This window comes from Lepus europaeus, chromosome 2, assembly GCF_033115175.1.
Source record: "Lepus europaeus isolate LE1 chromosome 2, mLepTim1.pri, whole genome shotgun sequence".
NCBI classification, from domain to species: Eukaryota; Metazoa; Chordata; class Mammalia; order Lagomorpha; family Leporidae; genus Lepus; species Lepus europaeus.
In genome coordinates this window covers 19,928,016-19,953,461 of record NC_084828.1, presented here as the reverse complement: position 1 = coordinate 19,953,461, position 25,446 = coordinate 19,928,016, and the positions used below count along the sequence as shown (strand labels likewise).

The 25,446-nt window shown below is 41.9% G+C and overlaps 1 protein-coding gene across 6 annotated transcripts in view; it reads right to left on the bottom strand.

The window, feature by feature from the left end:
- APP (amyloid beta precursor protein) overlaps positions 1-25,446 on the bottom strand; it is a 274,727-nt gene that overhangs the window by 183,855 nt on the left and 65,426 nt on the right. For all 6 annotated transcript variants that reach the window (XM_062206419.1, XM_062206429.1, XM_062206439.1 and 3 more), the window contains exons 2-3: positions 24,134-24,301; positions 610-739 (exon numbers count right to left, since the gene is read on the bottom strand). In XM_062206419.1, coding sequence (XP_062062403.1) covers positions 610-739; positions 24,134-24,301 — 298 coding nt within the window. The remainder of the gene's footprint in view (positions 1-609; positions 740-24,133; positions 24,302-25,446) is intronic.

The window sequence follows — 25,446 nt, the reverse complement described above, 5'->3', positions numbered from 1 at the left end:
GAGCATCCATGAGAATCATCTATGGAATTTGATTCTTGGGCACCATCATCAGGCATTATTCATTCAGCAGACATAGGACTCACCCAGGAATTTGCAGTTCTCATAAACACCCTGGGTAAATTCACTCGAAGGGAGCTCAGAAATACTGTTGCTATACTGTAGGAGCATAAAACACTACCTTGATAGTCCAAAATACGGTACAATGCAGCAATTGGTTCCAAGACCCACATGGACACCAAAATCTACAGGTGCTTAAGTCTTTCCATAAAAAGCACAGTAGTTCACATAACCTATACACATCCTCCTTTATGCTTTAAATAATCTTTAGATTACTTAATAATACCTGAAACAATGTTTGTAAATAGTTGCTAGACTATTTACATATTGTTTAGGGACCACTGGCAAGAAAGAAGTCTGTACAGTAAGTACAGATGCAAACTGTGTTTGGTTGAATCTGCGAATGTGCAGCCCATTGATTCAGAGGGTGAAATGTACAGATGGAAATGTGCTGAAGGAAGAGTCTGTGTACTGGGCTTAATCAGAACATCCTTCTTTCCCAAGCCCCAAAGATCAAGCCCATCGACAGAGCCACATGCCTGGCTGGCTTACCGAGGCAGCGGTACGGAATCACTATATGGCCGTGGGTCTTGCACTGCTTACGGCTCCGTTTGCACCAATTCTGGATGCTCACTGGTTGGTTGGCTTCCACCACATTGGTGATCTGAAGTTCAGGGTAGACCTAGAAGAGCACACAAAAAGAATAAATTGTTTGAAGGCCAAGCTAACATCTTCAGGCACCAGATGTGCTTCCATCATTCTTATAATACATTGCTATCCCCTAACAGTCAAGCTTGCTGAATTTCTGACCAAGCTAAATAACATCGGTGCAAAGAAAATGACACAAGTGAAAGCATTTGGTCATCCCATTGAAAACATTAAGGAAACTTACCTTGCACCCATCCAGGATTCAAAATTTTTTTCCAGAAGAGATAAAATAACAAGAGGGAAGAAGAGGAATTCTTAAAACATTGGTGATTTTTATGCAAAATAAACACATGTGGGGATGCTATTCTATAATGCTCTAAAGTAAATATTATACTACTTACACAGAGGAATTCTTGTGTAAGGATTCTTGAATTCACCTTACTGCTATTTCACTAATTAGAAAAATATTTTACTATAGATTATATGACAAATAGCAAACTTTCTTAAAAAAAAAAGTTACTCTCTTTACTCAAATTTAATTTTTCAAAACATTACTAAGGCTGTCATTGAGATAAATATTTGCAGAAGGAGGTGGGGGTTTTAGCTCAATGAGTTAAGCTATTGCTTAGGGATGCTAACATCCCATACTGGAGTGTTTGGGCTAGAGTCTAACCTCTGCTTCCAATCCAGCTTCCTGCTAATGCTCCTGGGAGGAAGCAGAAGATGGCCCAAGTATGTGGGTTCCTGCCACATATAGGGGAGATCTGGATGAAGTTTCAATCTCCTGGTTTTGGCCTGGCTCAGCCCCAACTGCTCTGGGCATTTGGGGAGTGAACCAAAGGATGGACATTATCTCTCTGCCTTTCAAATCTTTTTTTTAAGAACTGCATTTATGAACTGTCTTCCTTTAATAACTATAACCTTTTGTTTTGATTACTAAGAATCATGATGGTTGCTGAGAACTTGGAATGAAATATGAAGCTTAATCAATGAAAATACATTTGTGAAATATCAAATCACTTTTATAATATTAAAGAGTAGAGATCAAAGAGACATATAAATACAAAAATGTGTGTCGAAGATGAGCTTTCCCTTGCCTAAATATTGTATTCCACTACGTTTTGCTGTGTTATTAGATAAGAAACAATGGAAAGAAAAAACTGAGGAGATAACAAGGGAAAGGTCATAACAACAAGCCATAAAATCTCAAGTGAGAACATGAAGGGAGTTATATACAGTTAAAGGGGTACAGATTAATGGAGTTAGTCCTGAGTGGGCTAAAGGATTTTTGGCATGGAGGTACCCGCAGATAGTGAGGTGGTAAGAACAGTAGTTGGAGAGTCAAGAGAAGTAAAATTAAGATTTCTGAGGCACTGCAGTTATTGACAATTGCAAGGAGTATAATATGACCATCGCCATCGTGAGGAACGGCTCTTGAAGAATGAGGAAGGCAACATCATCGTTGGAGGAATGAGTATTGCGGAACTGAGAAACTGGAATATGGAAATATCATTATATCTTAAGAATCCTAAAAGTAGCACTGTATTAGATGACAGAAAGTCAGAAGCTGAATCTTCAAAGGTTCAGGTTGAACAACACTGGAATGGAAAGGGGTCTGCAGACGAACCGCAGGAGAGTGGTGATGGAGTCGGAGACATGACTTTCCGCTAGGACGGGATGTCTGGGGGAAGGAGGAGTGGTTTGACAGTGAACATGAGAAAGAAGGGGCACATCCATCCCCACCTCGAGGCACAGGCAAAGAGGACTCTGAGGACATTCACCTGGGCAGGCACCAAGGGAAGCAGTGCCCCTGGGCGAGAATCAGGTTTCAGAGGAGAAGGATGTCCATGGTGTGTGTTACAACTATGAGTGACATTCAGAGGACTCCATGTGATTCTGTCTTTATTTAAAATATTGGGGCCAGAGCTGTGGCACAGCAGGTCAAGCCATTGCTTGAGATACCCACATCCCACATCCGAGTGCCAGTTCGAGTCCTGCTGGCTGTTTCCAATCCAGCTTCCTGCTAATAAGTCTGAGAAGGCAGCTGAAAATGATGACCCAAGTATTTGGGTCCCTCCCACCCACTGGGAGACTCAAATGGAGTTGCAGTTTCCTGGTTTTAGCCTGGCCCAGTCTTGGCTATTGCAGGCATTTGGGGAGTAAACCAGCAGATGTAAAATTTCTTCCTCTGTCATCCTCTCTCCCTCCCTCCCTTCGTCCCACTCCGTCTTTCAAATAAATATACCTTTAAACAAAACCCAGTATTTCATTCATCATGGATTTTTGCACTGTCTTTGTTTTTTAAGAAGACTGCATTATAATTTTATTTTGATTTTTTAATGCCTCACTCATTTCACCTTAGTCTCAGTCCCCAAAATCTCAATTAGAAAATAAGGTACTGAGAATGGGTAAATAAACTATGGGGGTACACATACAAAATGGAATATTATTCCGTGCAAACAAAATGAGCTCTCAAGCCATGAAAAGGCATGGAAAAAACTTAAATGCATATTGTTATGTGAAAAGGCTACATACTGTATATAACTCCCACTATAACATTCTGGAAAAAGTCCATCTATAGAAACAACAAAAAGATCAGTGGTTGCTGGCGGGTGGCCAGGGAAGGTGAAAAGGTATGGAACAGAGGATTTTCAGGGCAAACTACCATGTATGATTCTAGGTGGTGCATACATGGCATTTCCATGTGTCCAGACACAAAGAACACCCAAAGTGAGCCCTAATGTTAACTATGGCCTTTAGGTGAGGGTAACTCAATGGAGGTTCATCCATCATAACAAACATTCTCCCTCTGGTGTGAGATGCTGATGAAGGCTGAGACCATGAGTGTATGGGGGCAGAGGTAGATGCAATTCTTTGTGCCTGCCTCTTGATTTTGTAAAGAATCTAAAACCATTCTTTAAAAAAACTACTCAAAAAAATAAAAATTAAAGCATCAATCAGTAAAGTAGTATGAGATAAATTCAATGGTGGATATGCTAGGAGAATACAAAAAGCAAACAAACAAACAAAAAAGAGTATTGAATCAGAATCCTGGAGGTGGGTATTGAGAAAAATTCTTCAAAACACTGCCAGAAACCTAGCTCCAAGGGATGTACCTGCGTTCTCTTTTACTTTATTCTTAAGCCTTCTAACACCTCAATATTCCAGGTCACAGATAACACTCTACTTGAAAACGCCACTAAAACGTTAATATCCCCATGTCTTTTTCCATGTACAATGAGAGGCAAAGTGGCTCTTTGTGCAGAAATATAATTCTCCCACCACTTCTCCTTGTTTACTGTATCACAAAAGTACCGCACGCACTTGCAAGTCATAAACTCTGACACTAGGAAGCCAGCCCTGAGGGACACCAGTTTCTGTGCACTGCAGTGTGAGTTACTCATTTCCTAAAGGGGCTCAACTGCCATTCCCAGAAATACTACCCGGCGAGACTCTCCCCAGAGTTGTCAGTTTCTACAAGCTCTGTAGCAACAGCAGTCACTCCACCTCATGTTGCCTTCTTCTCCACTTAAAACCGACAAATGTTTGTGGGGTGTGGATTGAGCACTAGAAAAGGATCTCTCTTTTACATTGGTCGTGCAATGCCATCAGATCCCTAGGGCATTATTTAATGCAACAGAATAAAAATTTCTAGGTTGACAATTTCTAAGCTGGTAGAATTACAGACAAATTAAAACTCAACAAGATGGAGATTCTCCCTCAAGATGACTGGCGCTTCAAACAGTGCTCACAAACACAGACTACCTCTTGTTCCCACCGCGACAATGAGGACAAGTGTTATTTTCTCTGCATCCACTTCTCTCTCCATCTACACTGCTGATGACAATTATTAAGATGCAGACGGATGAGGAGATAACACTGGAAGGACATCAAACCCACATGCAGTTTGCTAACTACCTAGCCATTAAAATGGAAGCAATAACTTCAACCTAATTCACTCACTTTTATTCGGAGATAAGCAGTTATTCATTTGGATGTGCCAAAGATAGTGTGATTTGGTCCTCCTAAAACCAGGAGGTTTACTTAAAGGCACAGGGGCATCAAAGATCAAGGTAACAAAATTGGAAGCACAGCACGACCCAGTTAGATAAAATGATTACCACATGCACAAGCAACCTCAGAAAGCAAAAACAAAGAACATTATGAAACACACTAAAGTTCTACCAAAAATTCCAAATACTATATACCTAGTTGTTTTTTTTTTTTTTTAAATTAAGTAGCTCTGGTATATGTCCAGAGAAAAATGAGCATTATCCTACTGAAAAAATAGCACAACTTATAGTTTTGCTCAAGAATAAAAATTAAAATAATTAGATGTACAAATGACCTAATGGTTAGATAATTCTGTGACTTTTCACCATAATTAGTTACAAGCATGAGCTCAATGTTTAATATTTCCCCCAATCTTTATAGGAAATAAAAATGCCAGAGTTTTTTAGGCTATTTAATTTGTATGCATTTGCTAACACAAACAACACATGAATTGTTAATAAGCATTGCTAATACATTGCAAATACATTAGCAAATCCTTATTCTCCTAATCCCTTCTTTGCTAAATGTTTCTTATGTAAAACCCAATTATGAGTTAACTTTCTTGGTTATTAAAAGGGAACTTTAGACAACTACAGCTATATTAATACACGCTTAAAATAAGGCAGATGCAAAGCTAGCCTGTGTCAGCTACTAAAAATTAGACTGTCCTCAATTCCCACACATCTTCCTCAATTTCGGTGACTCAGGGCAGTTGTAAAAATACATACACTGTGTTCCAAGCATACTCTTACCTAAGATCCCTTACACCAGCAAGCTCATTAGGCACCCTTTGTCCTCACAATGACAAAGCCTCCTCCAGTCACAGTGAAATATAATGTCAGTGCCTCCCTCTCTCCCACTTAGGGAATGCTTTATGGCATTTATCACAGCAGGCCTCACATCTGTGCTCAGGACATATCTGTACCACCTTCCCAGCGGAAAGGCACTTTCCTGAAAGGCAGGAAACAACCTGGCACAAGGCAGCCTCCCTATGGCATCCACATGCATTATCTTTGGTTTTAAGGCTACCAGGAGGCTGCCAACCCCCTACGCCTCTTTGTGGTACTCCACTTCTCAGCTCTCTAAAGAACTCATTAGTGACCATATATTAATTCTGTAGCTCCAGCCTTATATCTGATTAGAGCCAGAGGGGGGGGGGGGGGACCCTCTGTAAATTACATTCTTTAAGAGCTTAAATTTAAATTTTTTTAAAAAAGATTTACTTATTTACTTGAAAGGCAGAATTACAGAGAGGGAGTGACACAGAGAAGTCTTCCAACTGCTGGTCCACTCCCCAGATGGCTGCAGTGGCCAGGGCTGGGCCAGAAAGAAGCCAAGAGCTTCTTCTGGGTCTCCCATATAGGTGCAGAGGCCCAAGGATCTAAGACATATTCTACTGTTTTCCCAGGCGCACTAACAGGGAACTGGATTAGAAGTGGATTAGAAGTGGAGACTCGAACCAGCAAGCATATGGGAGCTGGAACTGCAGGCAGTGGCTTAACAGGCCACGCCACAGGACTGGCCCCAAGCTTAATTATTTTTATTCATTTGAGATGCAGACAGAAAGTGAGTCAGAGAAAGAGAGGGAAAGCTCCCATACTCTGGTTCACTCCCCAAATGCCCACAATGGCCAGGGCTGGGCCTGGCCAAGGCTGCAAACCAAGAGATCAATCCAATTCTCCCATATAGAGAGCAGGGACCCAGTTACTTGAGTCATCACCATTGCCTCCCAGGGTCTGCATTAGCAGGAAGTTGGAGTCAGGAGCAGAGCCAGGTATCAGGTATTGACCCCAGGCACATGAGACATGGGCTTCCCAACCAACTTCTTAACAGCCAGGCTAAGTGACCAGCCCCATCACCCCCAAGAGTTTTGAATTAACACACACGGGCTCTCACTCAACCAGAAGGACTGGGAGCTAGAATAAGTCAGAGCCAGAGATGGCATAAGTCAAAACCCTCAGGTGAACTGGCAAAAGGCATCTGGAGGAAGCAGTTGGTTGGAGGAGGAAAATGGGAAGATGTACAGAGACAGAGCCAAGGGAGAGTCAGCGACAGAAGACAGAGGGTCACACAGGATCACCTGAGCTCTAACTCCCATGAGTCTTGGCGCGTGCATTCTAAGAAATTCCCCGCTCCACACAATAGCTCCCCCCTTTACACAAGCTACTTACAGCAGCCTTCATGCTCCTTCCAGTGGGACACAGTCCAAGAATAAGGACCAGCTCAAATGCTGGTTCACTAATACCCATTGCATGATCCCTTCAATCTCTGCACCCAGACCATCTCATACCCAACACTGTACCGGGTCGGGTCTTCTTCTCTGTCATACCTCATGATGTGATTACTTTCTCCATCCTACTACACCTGTTGTGCTTCCTGCCCTATCACCATATACTCTCCTTAAAGGCAGGGACAGTGTGATTCATTTTTTTGTGTTCTCTCAATAGTGGCCAACATCATGAGAGCACAGTTAAATATCTGATAGTTATTGAATTTCTGCTTAAGGACAGAACCCATTCATCAGAGAGAAATCCAGTTTATATTAACCTCCCACTGGGTAAATAAGGCGTTGTAATAGTTATTGGATTATGAGCTTTTAAGAAAAAATAAGTGTGCCAATGTCTTCTAATATTGTTCTTCAAAGTGGATAGGGCAACTTAAGCAAACCATAGCTTCTTATCTAACCCGAAGAAATTCCAAATACTCACAGCCAGGAAAGAGGTAGAAAAGAAACAAACTTAACTCTGTTTTGGGGGTAGCCTAAGTGTTTTTGTCCACTGCAGAAATACTTTAAAACTACTAGAACACTTTTGTTGTATATGAAAAAAAGAAAAAGAAAGAAATCTGAAGTCTCTATTTCTTTCACTCTCTCTCTCCAAACTGAAAATATATTAATCTCACACAAGATGACATTTAAGTTGCTAAAAATGCAAAGATATTGATGATATTTAAGAAAGCCAAGAACATGTACTTATATACCTATATATATACACACACACAAAGAAATATAAAAATATTTCTTTATAACATATGTTGTTAGAAATCTATAAGAACTTTCGTTTATTTTCACATCCAAGGCAAATAAGGGAACCCCAGAAGTCCCTTTTGCAAACAGGTTTCCTAGGGCAGCTAATTAGTGATAAAAGTCCTGTTTATACACAACTGAATTCTACATGACCAATGATAGTTGGAACACAAAAATCTATAAAATGCTAAAAACAAAATTAATAGAGTAAATGGGAACTACTACTAATAACTACTATTAATAACTACTAGAATAATAGTAGAGCTATTATTCTATAACTATAAATAATAATATAATAATATTATTCTAAATAATAACTACTAGAATAACTAGTAGAATAACTACTACTAATCTAAAAATAACTTGCCTATTGTTCAGTCATTTCATTTATTAAGTTAATTTTTAACCAAGTTCTCTTTGAAAAAATGCTAGAAATTATAGTGTTAGTAAAACAATGTTTTAAATATACAAAAGTCAGGGGCAGGCATTTGGCCCAGTGGTTCAGAAAGAAAGTTGACATGTCAGTGCCCCATATCAGAGAGGCTAGGTCCAGCTCCTGACTCTAGCTTCCTGCTAATTAAGGATCTGGGAGTCAGCAGTGACAGCTCTTCTGCAATCCACGGAGGAGACAAAGCTTGAGTTCTTCCATCTCATCTTCAGCATCTCCCAGCCCTGTACTTGGAAGCATTTGGAGAGTGAATTAGTGGATGTGAATGCTTACTGTCACTCTCCTTCTCTCATGCCTCTCAAATAAATAAATATTTTTGTTAAAAAGTCAGTAACATGGTGCCAGGACATCTTGATTTATAGGTCAGTAAAAGGGACAGCAACAAAATGGACACAGTGTCCAGAATTGACGCACACAGAGTAGTTAAGATAACGAATTTGCAGGGCCAGTGCAGTGGCACAGTAAGGTAATTCTTCCCCTGCAGCGCTGGCATCCCCTATGGGCACCGATTCTAGTCCTGGCTGCTCCTCTTCCAATCCAGCTCTCTGCTATGGCCTGGGAAAGCAGTAGAGGATGGCCCAAGTGCTTGGGCCCCTGCACCCATGTGGGAGAGCAGGAAGAAGCACCTGGCTGGCTCCCGGCTCCTGAGCGGCACAGCTCCTGTTGTTGCAGCCATTTGGAGAGTGAACCAAGGAACCCAAGACCTTTCTCTCTGTCTCTCTCTCTCTCACTGTATGTAACTCTACCTCTCAAATAAATAAATAAAATCTTAAAATAAAAAAGATAATGAATTTGTATTCCAATGTGGGCATCTGCCATAGCAGTTAAGACACAACCTGGGATACCTGTGTCCCACATCAGAGCAGCAGGGTTCAAGTCCCTGCTCCACTCCTGATTCCAGCTTCCTGCTAACATACACCCTGGTTCAAGCACTTGGGTCCGTGTCACCTACTTGGGAGACTCAGTTTGAGCCCTCGACTTCAACCTAGCCCAGCCATAGCTGTTGTGGCATTGAGGAATGAATCATTCAAATAAATAAGGGTTTTGCACTCTATACTTACCCAAAGACAAGTGTAGCCAGATTTGAAAATTGTTAAAGCTGAACGATCAGCACCTGGTGAGCGCCTTTTACTATTTTTATCTTTCGCTTGAAATTTTGAACTTAGAAATAGTTTTTTAAAAATCTAGTCCACATAAACAGTCACATTTTAAAATTTATATTGAATGCTAAGTGATCTTAGCTAGCATATATGACTATACACAAGAAACAAAAAAATCAAAACTTCTATTGATATGGGCAGGCAGACAGGATTATTAATTAAATTAATTGAACTACAGACCACAACCCCTCCCTGCCCCCTTTCATGATCTCACACCCATATCTGTATAAGACCACCTGTTGATTAGATTACACAACCACTCCCCTTTTGGAAGGGGATAAAAGATGTGGACTGGGCTGGGCCCCTCCCTTGCTGTCCTGCATCTCCAGGGCCTTTGGCCTTCCTGCTGCCCCTCTCTCTGCTTTGTTGGCTGCCTGCTACTTGTAGCTACTCCTAAAGACACACTTTGCTCTGTTCTGGTCTGTGCATTTCTCCCACATGGCTCCCGGCAGGCTCTCTCCCTGGTATGGACTCAGCTTTTGATTCTAGACTCCTTTCTCCCTTAAATAAAGCCCTCACTTTCCTGTGTATTTCTCTCACTAAATAAATGCTAAAATTTAACCATGTCACCTGTTTTATTCCTGAATTTATTTTGTTTATTTATATTTATTTGTTTTATTCAGAATTCTTATCTGAATAGAAGTCAAGGACCCTCAAGACACCAATATTAAAATAATTAATAAAGGTAACCCATATCACCATGACAAAATGTTACAGAGCCAGCCTAATCATGGGATATTTTCATCTTCCAAAAGCTTTTATATACAATTCCTTTTTCAAAGAAAAACAAAAATGAGGAGAACAGGAAAAACAAATACTAATGGAGGGTTTATTAACTGCCAGCCATCACAGTAAATGTTTGAAGGGTAGCCTGTCACATAAGCCTCTATGAATCAGTAACTGCTCTAGTTTTCCGAAGGGCAAGCTACAACAGACTAAACACTAAAGTGTACAATAAAGTTTTTTCAATGTGTATTTATTTATTTTAATTTTTATTTGAAAAGCAGGGGGCAATGTTCCATTCACTGCTTCAATCCCCAAATGCCTGCCAATAGTCAGGGTGAGGCCAGGCCAAAGCCAAGAGCCTGGAATAAAAACCAGCTCCAGGGGAGAGCTGCAGGGACTTGAGCCATCACCTGCTGCCTCCCAGGGTGTGCATTAACAAAAAGCTGGAATCAGAAGCAGACCTGGAACTTCAATGACTTGAGACTTGGTCATATAAACAAGACAAAGTGTGTCCTAGACATGATATTTCTGTCTCTGGATGTAAATAACATACTTTGAATTTTTCTGGAATATTAAGGAAAAAAAAATCACATGTTGAACTGCTTTCAACATACGTTGTTTTAATAATAAGTGACCCCAAAAACAGAATATCTGATTTAATTGAGACAGAGAACTGGAAACTAAAGGTGCCTCTGCATGCAAGTTAATGAGGTGCTGAGAAGTCACAGGCAGCTGATGCAACACTGATGCAATACTGGAGTCTCAGCAGCCACTGTGTTCACAAGCATGGCCTTCTGTGAAAGCCAAGAAGGTGAAATGCTGCAGGCCCTTAGCATAGCTCCCTACAACGTGGCCCAATCCTGCTTCCGACACTGTACTGTTATACCCACATGTTCATACTCAGCAGTGGAAAATACTGTGAAGGACTTGCTTGATTGACATGTCATTCCAATTCCAAAGTGCTGAATGTGTGTGTGAAAAACAGGGGTGGGGTGGGAGGAGGGTGGGAGACAGACACTAAAGCCAACAGGGCAGGACACAAATGTGAAAATGCAAACAGCTATGCACACGCGTAGCTTAGATTCTTTATTCTCTTTCAATTTATAGCTAATTATTTTTTTGTCTTATTTTCATCTACTTGAAAAGCACAGTGAAGATTTGGGTAGTTTCTTACTTCTTTAAGATATCTAAAATGGCTTCATCATGTTTTGCCCCTACCTAAATCCTATGGTTTGCGCAAGGAATCCTAATTTTCATACAGACCACTCACTAATTAATGCATAAAATCTATCTATATTCATACATGAGTAGCTCAATACTCTATTCAAAAACGGTTTCACTTAAATATAAATTTCTGAATCTTTCAAATGCCAAAACCATAATGTATCTGTGCCTGTAATTTGTAGATCAATTTCAGTTCTGCAAAGGTGGAGGATGCACAGTGCAAAATTATATCCAAGAATGTACCACAGCTTCTACCATAGCACAGTGCACACAGCAACCTCTCAAAGCTGGTTGGTTAAAAGATCACATCCATTGTTGGCTTTTTTTTTTTTTTAATGGCTTTTTTTTTTTTTTTAATTTAAACTTCAAATTATTGTAGACCAAAAACAAAAAGGTGGAGATTCCCAATTCTTGTCTGGGAATACCACGTTCAGCTACACATTCCAGCGTAGAAGCTAGGAAACAGAAGTGGTTTTGTTCCACTCATTTAACAGGCAGTTTTTGTTTTGTTCAGGCTCTGGTAAGCTTTGTTTGCTGATCCCATTAACCTACAGACAAAACAACCTTTCACTTACTAGAGCAAAAAGGTTAAAGAAATAGAAAATACACAGATAACTGTGGAAAGGAAACCAGGTAGAAAAAGAGAGAGTATACCCAGAATCTAATAAGATTATAAACAAACCCACATTCACCTAACTTTTCCAGTTGAAATCCCTGCCAGCACTTGACGCTCACTTGGTTCAAAGTTCTCCCCAGAGATCTGCTCCCCAGTATAGGTACCTGAGTCTTCAGCAGGTTCAGGAAATTTCTACCTGGCAGAGGGTGCTCTGCTTTTAAGGATACAAAGGGTAGGCAGAGGAGGAACAATGCTGGGGTCTTTAAGAAGTTCACAGAAAATGCAGATCATGAAAAAAGTATGCATGGATTTTAGAATCTTTTGTAACAAAGTAAATTTTCAATTTTATTTTCCCATGAACTTTTTAAAGTACCTTCATACAATGCCACGTTTAATTGTCAATATTTAACTTTTACAACACTTACCTGTGTGTTCCTATCAGGGAGTGAGGAAATGGTCTGCATTCCTGGATTGCTAAAGTGCCCAGAGCAATGATTTCCTTATAGCAGCAGGAGATCCTGCAGAGAGTGAGGAGGAGGGGCATCCTGATCTTTCAGGTCCCCTTCCTTGGGGATATTCTGTGATTTCAATTCGCTCCTTTCCTCCAATTTGACCTACCGTTGGAAACAAGCTAATTTTTCTAAAAATGTCTTGACCAGAAAAAAACTTGTGCTTAAAACTCTCCCAAGGAGACTTGTGGCACAGTGGCTTAAAGCTCCGGCCTGCAACTCAGGCATCCCATATGGGCACCTGTTCGAGTACTGGCTGCTCTACTTCCAATCCAGCTCCCTGCTAATGTGCCTGGGAAAGCAGCAGAGGCTGGCCAAGTCCTTGGCCCCAGCTCCCACAGAGAGACCAGGAAGAAGCTCCTGGCTTTGATTTAGATTGGCCCAGCTCTGTGGTCATTTGGGGAGTAACCAGAGAATAGAAGACCCCTCTCTCTCTCTCTCTCTGTCTTTCAAATAAATAAAATAAATCCTTAAAAAATAAATAAATAAAACCCTCCCAAAGCTCCCATTAATCTCTTGGTTTAGATCCCAAAGCCCTAGATTCACAATGAAGACAGCTTTACAGCTTCATTCCACTCTGTCAGTTTCCTAAACTCTCCTCTCAGTTGTATTTAACTGGATGTTTGCAAACTCCTTATGGACCAAGAACTCAGCAACATCCAACATAAAATCCTGTTCTTAACATTGCCCAATAAATACTGGCTAAATTTGCCTTTTTAAATTTAGGAACAAATAAACTTCTTGAGATGTAGGGCTAGAGTATATTTTTTTCTTCATATATCTCAAAGCCTTTTTAAATATTTTTTAAAAATGATTTCATGCAAAAGAAAAAGAAAATATAACAATTTCTAATTTATGTTGCTCAGCTATAGGATATGTTTCAAAGGGAATATTATCCTTGTTTTGGTCTATTTATATGAAGAAATTCCATAGGCCAAAGTTTGGGTACTACAACAATTCATTAAGGCAAGTGGCTCCTTCATGCTGTTGAATAATGAATAATTTACATAATTATATTTGAGTTGTTTTCATGATGTCAGCAGTTTTTGCCTCCAGTATAGAGCAGAGAAAAGGCTTTTGTCCTTTTTTAAAATCAATGGACCACAGAGAAAAATCATAAGAGTGTCCATTGTGGACACCTATTATTGCACACAAGCTTCTCAGTAGCTTCAAGCAGTAAACAAATAATAGTTTAGGGATTTGGTTTGCTTCATGCATTCAGGAAGTGCACTTACTGATCCCCCAGAATATTAAACTGAATTTTTAAAACCATACTATGTACTTATCATTCTGCTACTACTGAGTATCTATCATGGCACTTAGATCTTATCGGGGTTAAAAATAAATGAACTAATGGCCAACATTCCCCCAACTCTTGCCTAAAAATCTCTTTATAGAGTTCTATCAATGGAAAGAAAAAGGTCTCTACAAAAGGAGGCCTCAGACCACATTTTTTGAGAGGCTCTCTGAAGGCTAAGATGGATTCAGAGCTCCTGTCCAAGCTGCTCTAGTACTCAGGCCAACAACAGGCCACCCACAAGCACTAACTGCTGACTGACATGCTCTGGGTCAGAGCCACGTGTGGGATCCCGTGCACGGGAAGGCACGCTCTCCAGAACTGTTAACTCTTAGCAACACCGTGGTGCTTGCGGCGCTTTTGCCTGCAGGAGCCACAGTATATCCTTGTCTTGGTCAGCATGGGTTGCTGCAACAATAATACCACAGACTGGGTGGCTGACACAACAGAAACACATTTGGTCACAGTTAAGTCAAGCAGCCAGCATGGCTGGGCTCTGGTGGAGGCTCAGCTCCACCATGCTGCTGTGTCCTCACATGACCTCTTTGTGGGAACAGGGAGAAAGGCAGCAAGGCCTCTGGTGTGGGCATTCTCATGAGAGCATGAATCCCATCATGAGAGCCCCACTTCCATGACCTCATGAAACACTCATCACCTCCGAGAGGTCCCATCTCCCAGTATCAGCACATTGGGGGTTACAGTTTCACCACAGGCATTTGGGCATGGTAGTGACAAACCTTCATTCCCTAGCAGTCATTAATATACAAGCTTGGTGGTAAAAATGGCATCTTAATTGTTAAAATGATCATATTAAGTATTAAAGTGAACATACAGATAGGATTAAGTGTTAAAGTGATCATATAAACAGGATCAAGTGTCTGGTAATAATAACAGATAGAATTAAAAAGGAGAGAATGTTCCAGAATGGGAAGCATTCCACACAGCAGACTCATAGAAGGACAATCGCTTTAAGTAACACTCTGACTTCAAAATCAGCCCTTAAGACTTCCTGGTCTGGCTGAAAAGCCTGTGAGAACATTTCAGGCACAAAAAGCCAAGACACTGTGGCAAAAAATGTGCTACATGAAGGATCTCTGTGAGTGAGACCCCAGTGAAAGAAGTGGCCAACAGAGAAGGATGTACTTTTCTTTCATGGGAGGAAAGAACTTCCACTTTGCTTATGGCCTTATCCAAATACTGATAGAATTTGTGGACTCAAAAGTCTTCCATAGCCTAGGCAGCTCATGTCAAGTGTCTCTGCGGTCACTGACATCATACATAAGAGTGTTAATTGTTAAATTAACAACAGGAGTCACAATGCACGAACTCCTCATGCAGGACCTCTACTCAATGAGTTGTATTGAGAGTTAATTGTGATACTTGTTCTCAAATAGTTTGTGTGTGTGTGTGTGCAAATTGTTGAAATCTTTACTTAGTATAGAGTTGTTTTTTTATGTACAAAGTTAATTGAAAATGAATTTTTTTTTTATTTGACAGATAGAGTTAGCGAGAGAGAGAGACAGAGAGAAAGGTCTTCCTTCCGTTGGTTCACCCCCCCAAATAGCTACTACGGCTGGAACTACGCAGATCTGAAGCCAGGAGCCAGGTACTTCCTCATGGTCTCCCATGTGGGTGCAGGGCCCAAGCACTTGGACCATCCTCCACTGCCTTCCCGGGCCACAGCAGAGAGCTGGACTGGAAAAGGAGCAACTGGTACTAGAATCAGCGCCCATATGGGATGCTGGCGCTGCAGGTGGAGGATTAACCAAGTGAGCCATGGAGCTGGCCCAAAAATGAATCTTAATGGAGAATGGGACTGGGAAGGGGAGAGGAAGGAGAGGTGGGGTGGGACTGTGGGTGGGGGGGCAAGTATGGTGGGAAGAATAACTAAAGTTGTACTTATGAAATTTGTATTCCTTAAAAAAATTTAAAAATATTTTAAAAAACAAAAGCAAAAAAAAAGAGTAATTATTGAAAAAATCAAATGGTAGCAACATGCCTACTCCAAAATAAAGGACAAACTATGAAAACTAAAAAAAAAAAAAATACTTGATGAAGAAATTAAAACAAAGAAACCCACCAGTGTTGCCCATATAAAGCAAAAAGAAAGATGCAAAAGAAGGCAAGTGTGTCATGCTTTAACCCTGGCTTCCTTCCACACCCTTCCCCATGGTACAAGGTCTCGAGGACACACAGTGTGAAACGTGTCTGGTGATCAGGCTGCAGAGCAGTTGGCTGCCTGGCCCTGCTTGCACTGGGTCTCACTCCCCCACTGCATTCCTGTGTCCAGAAAAGGAAGCTGGGGGTCTCTCTGCTCCTGCTCGTGCCTCATCACACATTCTGTGCTGCTCCTCACAGACCGACCCTTGCCAGGGGCTGCTGAGGGGGTGAGGAACTCAGAGAGAATTATAGGTACTGGGGGAGCCCGCCTTGCCTGGCTTCAAAACAGCTCTCTCCTCTTTTCAGGCTGAGACTTTGAGGCAGGTGCCACCTCGCCAGAAGTGCTGTTCTTACAGAATGCCTGCCCCTCCCCCTCTCCTGCACTGCACCCAATGCCAGGCAAACCCTCTCCAGAGGTCTACACCTCAGACATCTTCAGAAGAGCCAAGTCCCCTCCAGGCAGCCCTGAGCACTCAGGTCCTTCCTGCCTGTTCTCTCTCCCCAGCAGGGTGACCTTGAGTTTCCCAGATTGTGAGCTGCCTCTCTTCCCCACAAAAGTGGGCTCACTGTGAGTGACCTTGGGCAAGTTCCCAAAACTCCTTGAACCTCAGTCTCCCCACACTGAAAAGTGGGGTTGTCTCTCCGCAACAGCAGCATGGCGGTCACTTCCCTTCCTACTCATCTTCCCCAAACGCAGCACTGGGACACCTCATGCCTGCGTGTCTAGGAGAGCCCATCTGAGCCCAGAACCTTCTCCTGCAGAACACCTCGCTCAGCCAGCAGCTGCTGAGGGCTAGGGTCTCAGGCTGTGGAGGTGGCAATGCTCTCTTTTCTACACTGGTGTCATAAAGAAAAGTCTCGTAACAGAGCAGAAATGCAGTCAGCCCAAGGCTCCCAGCTCTGTGTGTGCCCTCCTGGAAGAGTGTGAAACTTGGCCAGTGGAGCCCTGCTCAGCATCCTCCTCCTCCCTCTGGGTTGCCTTCCATGCACAATTTTCATCTTTCCCCTCCTTTTCAAAGCAATAATCTCAGGATCTGCAAAGCCCCATCAGACACACTGACCCCTACCCAGGTCAGCCCACATGTCTGATCACATTTCTTGAGAAGCAAATGACAGGAGGTTGCTCCCACTAGAAGTCACACTCGCAAAGAAGTCTTATCAGAAAGAAAATAAAATAAAATGACCAAAGGCATAAAAAAGTTTGTATAGACATACTTTTGGGAGATGGGTGGAAGAGCAAGACTGAATGATGATTGAGTAAATGTAAAACTATCATGATTGGGAAAGAGGAGGGCATGTACAGGCACCAAAGAAATGGAAGGACTTTGGATAATGTACATAGGTTAGGCAAAAACTCAATTTAAACCATAAATTTTAACCTATCTTCTCAATGGAACTTCAATAGGCTTGTAACAAGGAAAAAACATAAAAAGATCAATTTTCACTTTTCCTCCTTAATCTTGCTCTAGACCAAAGATAGGACTGAAGAAATCAGGAGGGCAAAAGTGACACTAGTAACAGCAAAAAAAAAAAAAAAAAAAAAAAAACAAACAAACAAAAAAAACCAGCAACAGCAACAACAACAAAAAACCTCAGTGGCAGGGAATGCAAATGCCCTTGCAGCCATTTGGGGAGTGAACCAGCAGATTAAGGATCTCTCTCTCTCTCTGTAATATGAGACTATACAAATGCAGACTAGAGAGTTTACTATCAAAATTGAACACTTTACACTAAGCTGAGCACATACATACAATGCAAAGCAATCCTTAGAAAAAAATAACTTAACAAATGAGTTCAACTAGATAGTGAAAGGTCAAAGTCAGGTCACAGACACTGGCGTAAGGGGGATTGTTTCTGCCCAGTCCTGTGACCTCAGACACCAAAAGCTGCCTCTCAGACTCAGCCACCTGTCTCTAAACACCCGTGTTTTGATCATGAGTAGGGCAACGGGAGCAAATAAAGAGAAAAATCACACAGGGAAAAAAAAATCATTAAATGAGTAACCCTGTTAATGGTAATTAAAAGTTATGGTTTCTGTGTATTTTTTTAAAAAAAGAAATGATTTTGCTCAATACCAGGTATCATAATATAGTAGATAATCATCTTCACAGTGTGAGCAAAATACTGACTGGCAACCTAAAATTCTACACCCAATTAAGCCGCTGTTCCATAACAACTCATGAACAGGAAAGCCATCCAACAAAGAGAAATCATTTAGTTACAGGAATTGAGTTGTTTTCATGAAAGAACTGGCTATCAACAGTGAACCCAGATAAAGACAGGACCTACTACTAGGGGACTCATAGCCATAGAAGACAATAAGACTGTAAAACTTTGAAAATGTAATGTAATTTAAAAATCCATGAGAAGAGGAGGTAGAAAAATAAGAGTTGTCATTTTCCTTTTTTTTTTTTTTTTTTTTTTTTTTTGACAGGCAGAGTGGATAGTGAGAGAGAGACAGAGAGAAAGGTCTTCCTTTTTGCCATTGGTTCACCCTCCAATGGCCGCTGCAGCCGGCGCATCGTGCTGATCCGAAGCCAGGAGCCAGGTGCTTCTCCTGGTCTCCCATGCGGGTGCAGGGCCCAAGGACTTGGGCCATCCTCCACTGCCTTCCTGGGCCATAGCAGAGAGCCGGCCTGGAAGAGGGGCAACCGGGACAGAATCCGACACCCCAACCGGGACTAGAACCCGGTGTGCCGGCGAAGCAAGGCGGAGGATTAGCCTGTTAGCACCGGCCTCCTTTTTGTTCTTAGCAATGAATCAATTGATGCTAGTGAACATAAACACGGAGCTAAAAACAGAATAGCAAAAGAAACACTTTCTATCAACATGCACCTAAATTCAAGTCAAAAGAAAAACTACTCATTATTTCTAGTTTTAAAGAAAGCTATCAGGAATAGCCACAATGTAGAAAGTAGTGGAAATTTGGAAAATTGGAATATCAATAAGGAAATTTGGGAAATTGGAATATCAATAAGGATAATTCTAGATAGTTCAATATACAACACTGGATAGAAAATATCTTTGTTTATAGTTTTGGGGAATCTCTCTTCACTCATACACACATTCTCCCCAAAGCCAGCTAAGGTCTTGATGCCCTGTGAATTCTCCCAGCTGCCACCACTCCCCTCCCGAACCTGTAACCCTTTTCCACTCCACACCTGCTGTGCGGCACTGTAGTCCTTGCTCCACTTTGCCCCATCCCAAAAGCCATTCTTCTCTGATTATAGCCTCTGTCCCCCTGTTACCTGGGCTGTCAAACAGACCACACATTCCCACAGCCAAGGTAAGCTCGCCCAGCTGCTGAGTCGATGTGAATGAATATAGTGAGAGGGCCAAGGGTGGATGTCAGGTTGGGACCGCACACTCGCAAAACTGCTAGAAAATGACCCAATCAGACTATTTCCCCGTTTCAGAAAAGGAGATGTCTCCCTCCTTTCCAGGACTCACTACAACACTGCTCCCTGGATCTCCCTCACTGCTAAGTCTTACAGAAGTCCTCACTCTTACAGATATCTTCCCTTGCCAGTTTAGCTTATGCTGTTCCAATCAAAAAACAAACAGCAAAAAACACTGAAACTCTCACCCAAAGCCTTTCCCTTTGCCTTCATTTGCCCCCAAGCTCTTGGCTTCTAGGTCTCTCCTCAGAGTCCACACTGTCTTCACCACCCATTCATGTCATTCTTTCCACAATCTATTGCCTTTTCACTTCTCCCCATGCTATTCCACTGAGATTGCTCTAAATCTAAAGAATGTTGTCACCTAAAAATGTCCAAGACTTAGACATAGGCCAAACAGATTTCTGCATCTCCTAGCAGTGAAAGGCAGGTGTTGGGGATTATCTGATTCTAAAAGGCATGTTTTTCTCGGGCTGCTTTTACAACTCTGCACAGAGAGACACGGTAGACACCTGATGGTGATTCCAGGGATGCCTGCCCCATGAAAACAGTTGGCATTATTCCTGATAATTCCTGTTCCTAGTCATGCAATTGCAGTGTGCTGGGGAAAGAATTTAAATCTAAGTCAAACTGGATCAGATTTAACATTTTACAGATTATTTCATCAATAAGTGAAGCCAGTAAAATCTCCGACATGTGGTCATTCTGCAAGAGACATGATTTTACCTTGTCAAACACACGTTGAGTCTGCATCACACTTGTACTCTCATCACTACCCTTGTTTACTTAGAAGTTAACCAGGCCTGACTGGCAGCACACAACACCTCCCAGTTCTCCTATCTCCCTGGCCACTGCTCTTCTCCCTGTATAGTATTCATTCTCTTTGCTCCACTTAAATGTCTCAATTCCTCAGGGTTCTTCCCAAAAGTTCTTCCCCAGAAGTGACAGGGAGTGGGTAAAGTCACCACAAGCACTTCTCTGTTATGCTCCATAAAGGTTAGCTGCCATTAGTGTCATAACCTTCATCAATTTTTTATTGTGAAAATTACTATATTTTACAAGCCTTTCCTCCATCTTCAGTTCCCTTTTAAGAACAGATCCTGTTGTCCTATTCCTTAATACACCCTTGGGACCCATAGATTTATCTTTGAGGGAGGAAGAGTGAAACACTGGGCACCAGAAAGGTATTCACATGACCAGCTTATATTAAAATATTTGGGGGACAGGCATTTGGTGTGTGGTTAAGACACCACTTAGGGATACTTGTGTCCCATATCAGGGTCCTGTTTCACTTCTGATATCAGCCTCCTGCTACAACTCATCCTAGGGAGGTAGCATGTGATGGCTCAAGTCTTTGGGTCACCTGCCACCCTCATGGGAGGCCTGGAATGCATTCCTGACTTCATTCAGCACTCCAGCTCCAGCCTGGCTGAGCCCTGGCTACGGTGAGCCTTTGGGGAGTGCACCAGAGGAGAGGACGGGAGAGCTCTCTTTGTCTCATGCTCTCTTTCTATCTCTCTGCCTTTCAAGTAAAAAACAATGAATAAAAAACTTGTAAGTAAACTACCTTAATATGCAAAATAATATTAAAATATTTAAATTATATCTAAAATATTTTTAGTGCAAAACATTTTTAAAAGGCTAAAAACAAGACTTCCCTCTGGACTCTCAATCTCCAGTAAGTCCTGAGGATGGATCAAGGGAGATTCATCAATTCTACTTTCATCTCTCACTTGTCACGTCATGACATATAAGTCTGGATATAACCCAGAGACACGGGTGGCATAGATATCAGGGAACACGGCACTGTTCTATGGAGATATGAGGCCACTGGCTCACCCTTCCTAGCAGCAATGTGAAAAAGTAAAAAGAAACAGGTGAAGTCAGTCTTAATCACACAGAATTAAAATGTAACAGCATAATTACAATGTATTTAATAATACTAAAAATGGAACTATTTCAATATGAAATCCATATAAAATTATTGATGTTTTATGGGGGGTGGTTCTGGGCCCCCAGGACCTGTGAGACTCTTGTCTGGAAAATACAGGACAAGGACAACTCTTGGAGAGACTGCCAAAAGCTTTATTTCTCAGCATGCCTATTATAGTGCAAAGCAGCATAGCCAGCAGATCAAGGAAACAAGCAAAGTCCAAGGCCCTCGTGCTCACCAGTAGGGTCTGTCTCTAGGGGATTTATCAGTCAGGGCCCGGCCGCCTGGTCTTGCACCACAAACAGATGGAGGTCTGCTGCTACAGAGGTAAACGCCCTTGACAGTTCTTGGACTCAGAGCCTGACGCCAAGTCCTTCACTGGACCTTCTCCTGTGTGGAGTCAGTCCCTGGACATAATCTCATGCATATATGCTTGTTGATCTCTGAAATAATGCACTTAGCTTACAGCTACGACACACATCCATGTGGACCAGCCACGTTTCACGTGCTCTACGGCCACATGTGGCCCATGGATTGAGGCTCTAGCAAAGGAGCCCTGAGCGAACTGAGAAGCTTGGTACACGGTGACATAGTAAGAGAGTGACATTTGGAAATGCAATGCTACAGTCATGGCTCACACTTGTTTAAGAATTGGTGTGCACCACCCTAGAAGTACCTCTGTGAGCAGAGCCAGAGAGGACAACACCAGAATCCCCAGCCACCTGCAACCTGGCACAGTCTGGGACTGGGAAGAACTGCCCTGTGCTTAGCCCTGGGACAAACAACAGAATAAAACAAGCAGCAAAGCTCCCCAAGAATTAGTGGAATATCTAAATGGTGCAGGAAACAACAGATGCTCCCAGGGTCCAGCAGAGTAAAAACATCTGGTATGCATAAGAGAAACTATGGGAGGAAATCGTATATATACACACACACTCACCCCAAAATAGCCAAAGAGCAATATCATTATAGTTGAATTCTAGAGTTAAAAAAAAATCCTATAAGCATCAGAATGCATAACCTGCATGCATATGCAGAAAACCTGAAATGATACCAAACACACGGACACATGCACTTTGGCCAAATTCATAACTTACCTATAAAACTGTACTAGAGGAACTCGGCAGAATGTGAACATTATTTCTAAAATACATACTTCCTAAATGTCATTTTGGGCAAAAGTTTATTTATTATCAATCCCTATTTAATAAATATATGGACAAAATATTTTCTAAAAATATACATACAAGAACTTAAATATTAGGAAAGTCCACTTAAATATGATGGTCAAAAAGTCCCTTGATATATAATGTGCTTTTCTGTTTCTCAGAACATGAGTAAATAATTAAAGACTGCTCTTTGGGGATGGTGTTGTGGCACAGCAGGTAAAGCTGCCACCTGCTATGCTGGCATTCCATATGGGTGCTGATTCCAGTCCCAGCTGCTCCATTTCTGATCCAGCTCCCTGCTAATGGTCTAGGAAATGCAGAGGGAGATGGTCCAAATCCTTGAGCCCCTGCCACCTGTGTGGCAACCCCAGAATAAGCTCCTGGCTTCAACTGGGTGCAGCCCTGGCTGTTGCAGCCATCTGGGGATGGAACCGGCAGATGGAGGATCTCTCTGTCTCTCCCTCTCTCTCTGTAACTCTCTCAGATAAATAAGTAAAACCTTTTTTAAAAAGAAAGACTGCTTTTTATAAATAGAACACTCTAAAAAATTAAACATTTTAATAATAATAATTTTAAATACACAAATATCAATAACTCAATTTAAATTCTAGCCTAAAAAAATTCTGGGGTCAGGCATTGGGAAGACGGTGGCTGGGATGCCCACATCCCATATTGGAGTGTGCCCGAGTTTGAGTCCTGGCTCCATTCACCAGTCTAGCTTCCCACTAGTGAACACCCTGGAAGACAGCAGGTGATGGCTCAAGTACTCGGATCTCTGCCACCCTTGAGGCAGACACAGATTGAATTCTGGCTCTTGGCTTTAGCCAGGCTCAGCTCTGGAAGATGCAAGCATTTAGGGAATTAACCAGAGAATAGGAAATCTATCTGCCTTGCAAATAAATTAATAAGCAATTTTTAACACTTAGAATGTATAATCTGTATATGCAGAAAAGTGAAACAGGGAGGGCCGCCTTTGTGGTACAGTAGGTAAAGCCTCCACTGTTATGTACCCATCCAGTATCAGAGTGCTGTTCTGATTCCCAGCTACTCTACTTCTTATCCAGCTTCCTGCTAATGTGCCTGGGAAGGCAGAAGATGATGGCCCCAGGTACTTGGGTCACTTCTACCCACTTGTGAGACTTGGATGGAGTTATGGGATCCTGGCTTTAGGGAATAAACCAATAAATGGAAAAGAGTCAGTCTGTCTCTCTCTCTCTCTCTGCCTTTCAAATCAAATAAGTAAATCTTTAAAGGAAAAAAAAAAAAGATAAAAAATGTTACCTGGCTCCTGGTGTTTATACGGAAGAGACTAATTCCCTTAAACATCCTTAAAACACAACAGCCATATGTCCCAGATGAGGCAATTGTCGGGAGATGTGGGATAAAATGTCTGGGACTCCAGTAATTGTTAAATGAATTAATAAGATAGGAATGCCCTACAGGATAACAGGGACAACAATACGAAAAATTACACAATGCATGAAGATCTCTACAAATGAAGACGATATGATTTCCAGGAAAGTTAAACCAAAATAGCCAAGTTCAAAATGTTGCTTATGGTAAGATGCCTTTTGTAGAAGAGAAAGAAAGAAAATAAATGCTGGCTGACCATCCATAGTCCAAAAGTCCGAAATCAGAAATGCTCCCATACCCGCACTCTCTGAGGGCCCTCCTGACACAAGCCACTGGCCACAAACTGAGAGGACTTACTTCTTGGCAGTATTGCAGGATGCCCTCCTTGGTGCCAATGCAGGTTTTGGTACCTGATGGGTCTGGTTCCCACTTCCCATTCTGCACATTCATGTGCATGTTCAGTTTACCACAGTACATGGCGATCTGGGGTTCTGCCAGGAGGCCAGCATTGCCATCAGTGGGCACCTGAAAAAAATACATATTTTGGTTAGTTACAGAATCTCCAGGGTAGAGGTTAGGTCGAAGAACAGGAAATATGACAACAATATAAAAAACAAGTCTCTTGCTAATTCTTAAGTATGAATTAGCCCCACCTTCCTTGGGATTCACATCCTTGGGATCAAGTATTCTATAAGCTACTGAAATGTCCAACTACCCATGCAACAGGGCATTCTTTTCTATGGAAATAGAAGAAACAAACAATATTGAAAAGAATTTATTCACTGAAAAATACACATTTTCCCCCACAGAAAATTTTTGCAGCGCTTATAGGAAGGCTCTGACAGTGAAATAAAATGTTTTTCTGAAATAAATACAATCGCTGTGGAGGAAACCACACTCTCATATCAACCACCCATTGACTCACACAAAGCACAATGCCCATCCCCTCCTGATGGTCAGGCCTGGGAGTGACATCCTGTGCCACCTCTCAGCACCAAGAACAGGGTGTCAGTGTATATTATTAGTTAGCAAGTGACTGCATTATGATTTCTGTACAGAAAAATTCACTGTATAATTCACCACCCTGAAACAAAGCTGAATATGCTGACCATCCTACCTGGTTTTTCCCCAGAACATTCTCTGGTTACCACTGTCTCAGCTCTTAAATGTGTATTAAGGGTGCTGGTGTCCTATATTCCCAACCAGCAACAAAGTTGCATTCAGAGTCCAAAATGACACCTACTTGCAATGGGTCTTATCTAATGTTTGCAGGCAATACACCACTTCAAGAGAGTAACTTTGAAAGGGTGCCTTCTTGGGGCCAGTGCTGAAGTGTAGCAGGTAAAGCCGCCACCTGCAGTGTGGGCATCCCATATGGACACCAGTTCGAGTCCCAGCTGCTCTACTTCCAACCCACTCTCTGCTATGGCCTGGGAAAGCAGCAGAAGATGGCCCAAGTCCTTGGGCCTCTGCACTGCATGGGAGACCTGGAGGAAGCTCTTGGCTCCTGGCTTCAGATCAGCACAGCTCCGACCATTATGGCCAATTGGAAAGTGAACCAGCAGATGGAAGACCTCTCTCTCTCTCTGCGTCTCCTTCTATCTCTGTGTAACTCTTTCAAATAAATAAGTAAATCTTAAAAAAGGGTGCTTTCTGTATTTAACCCCTTC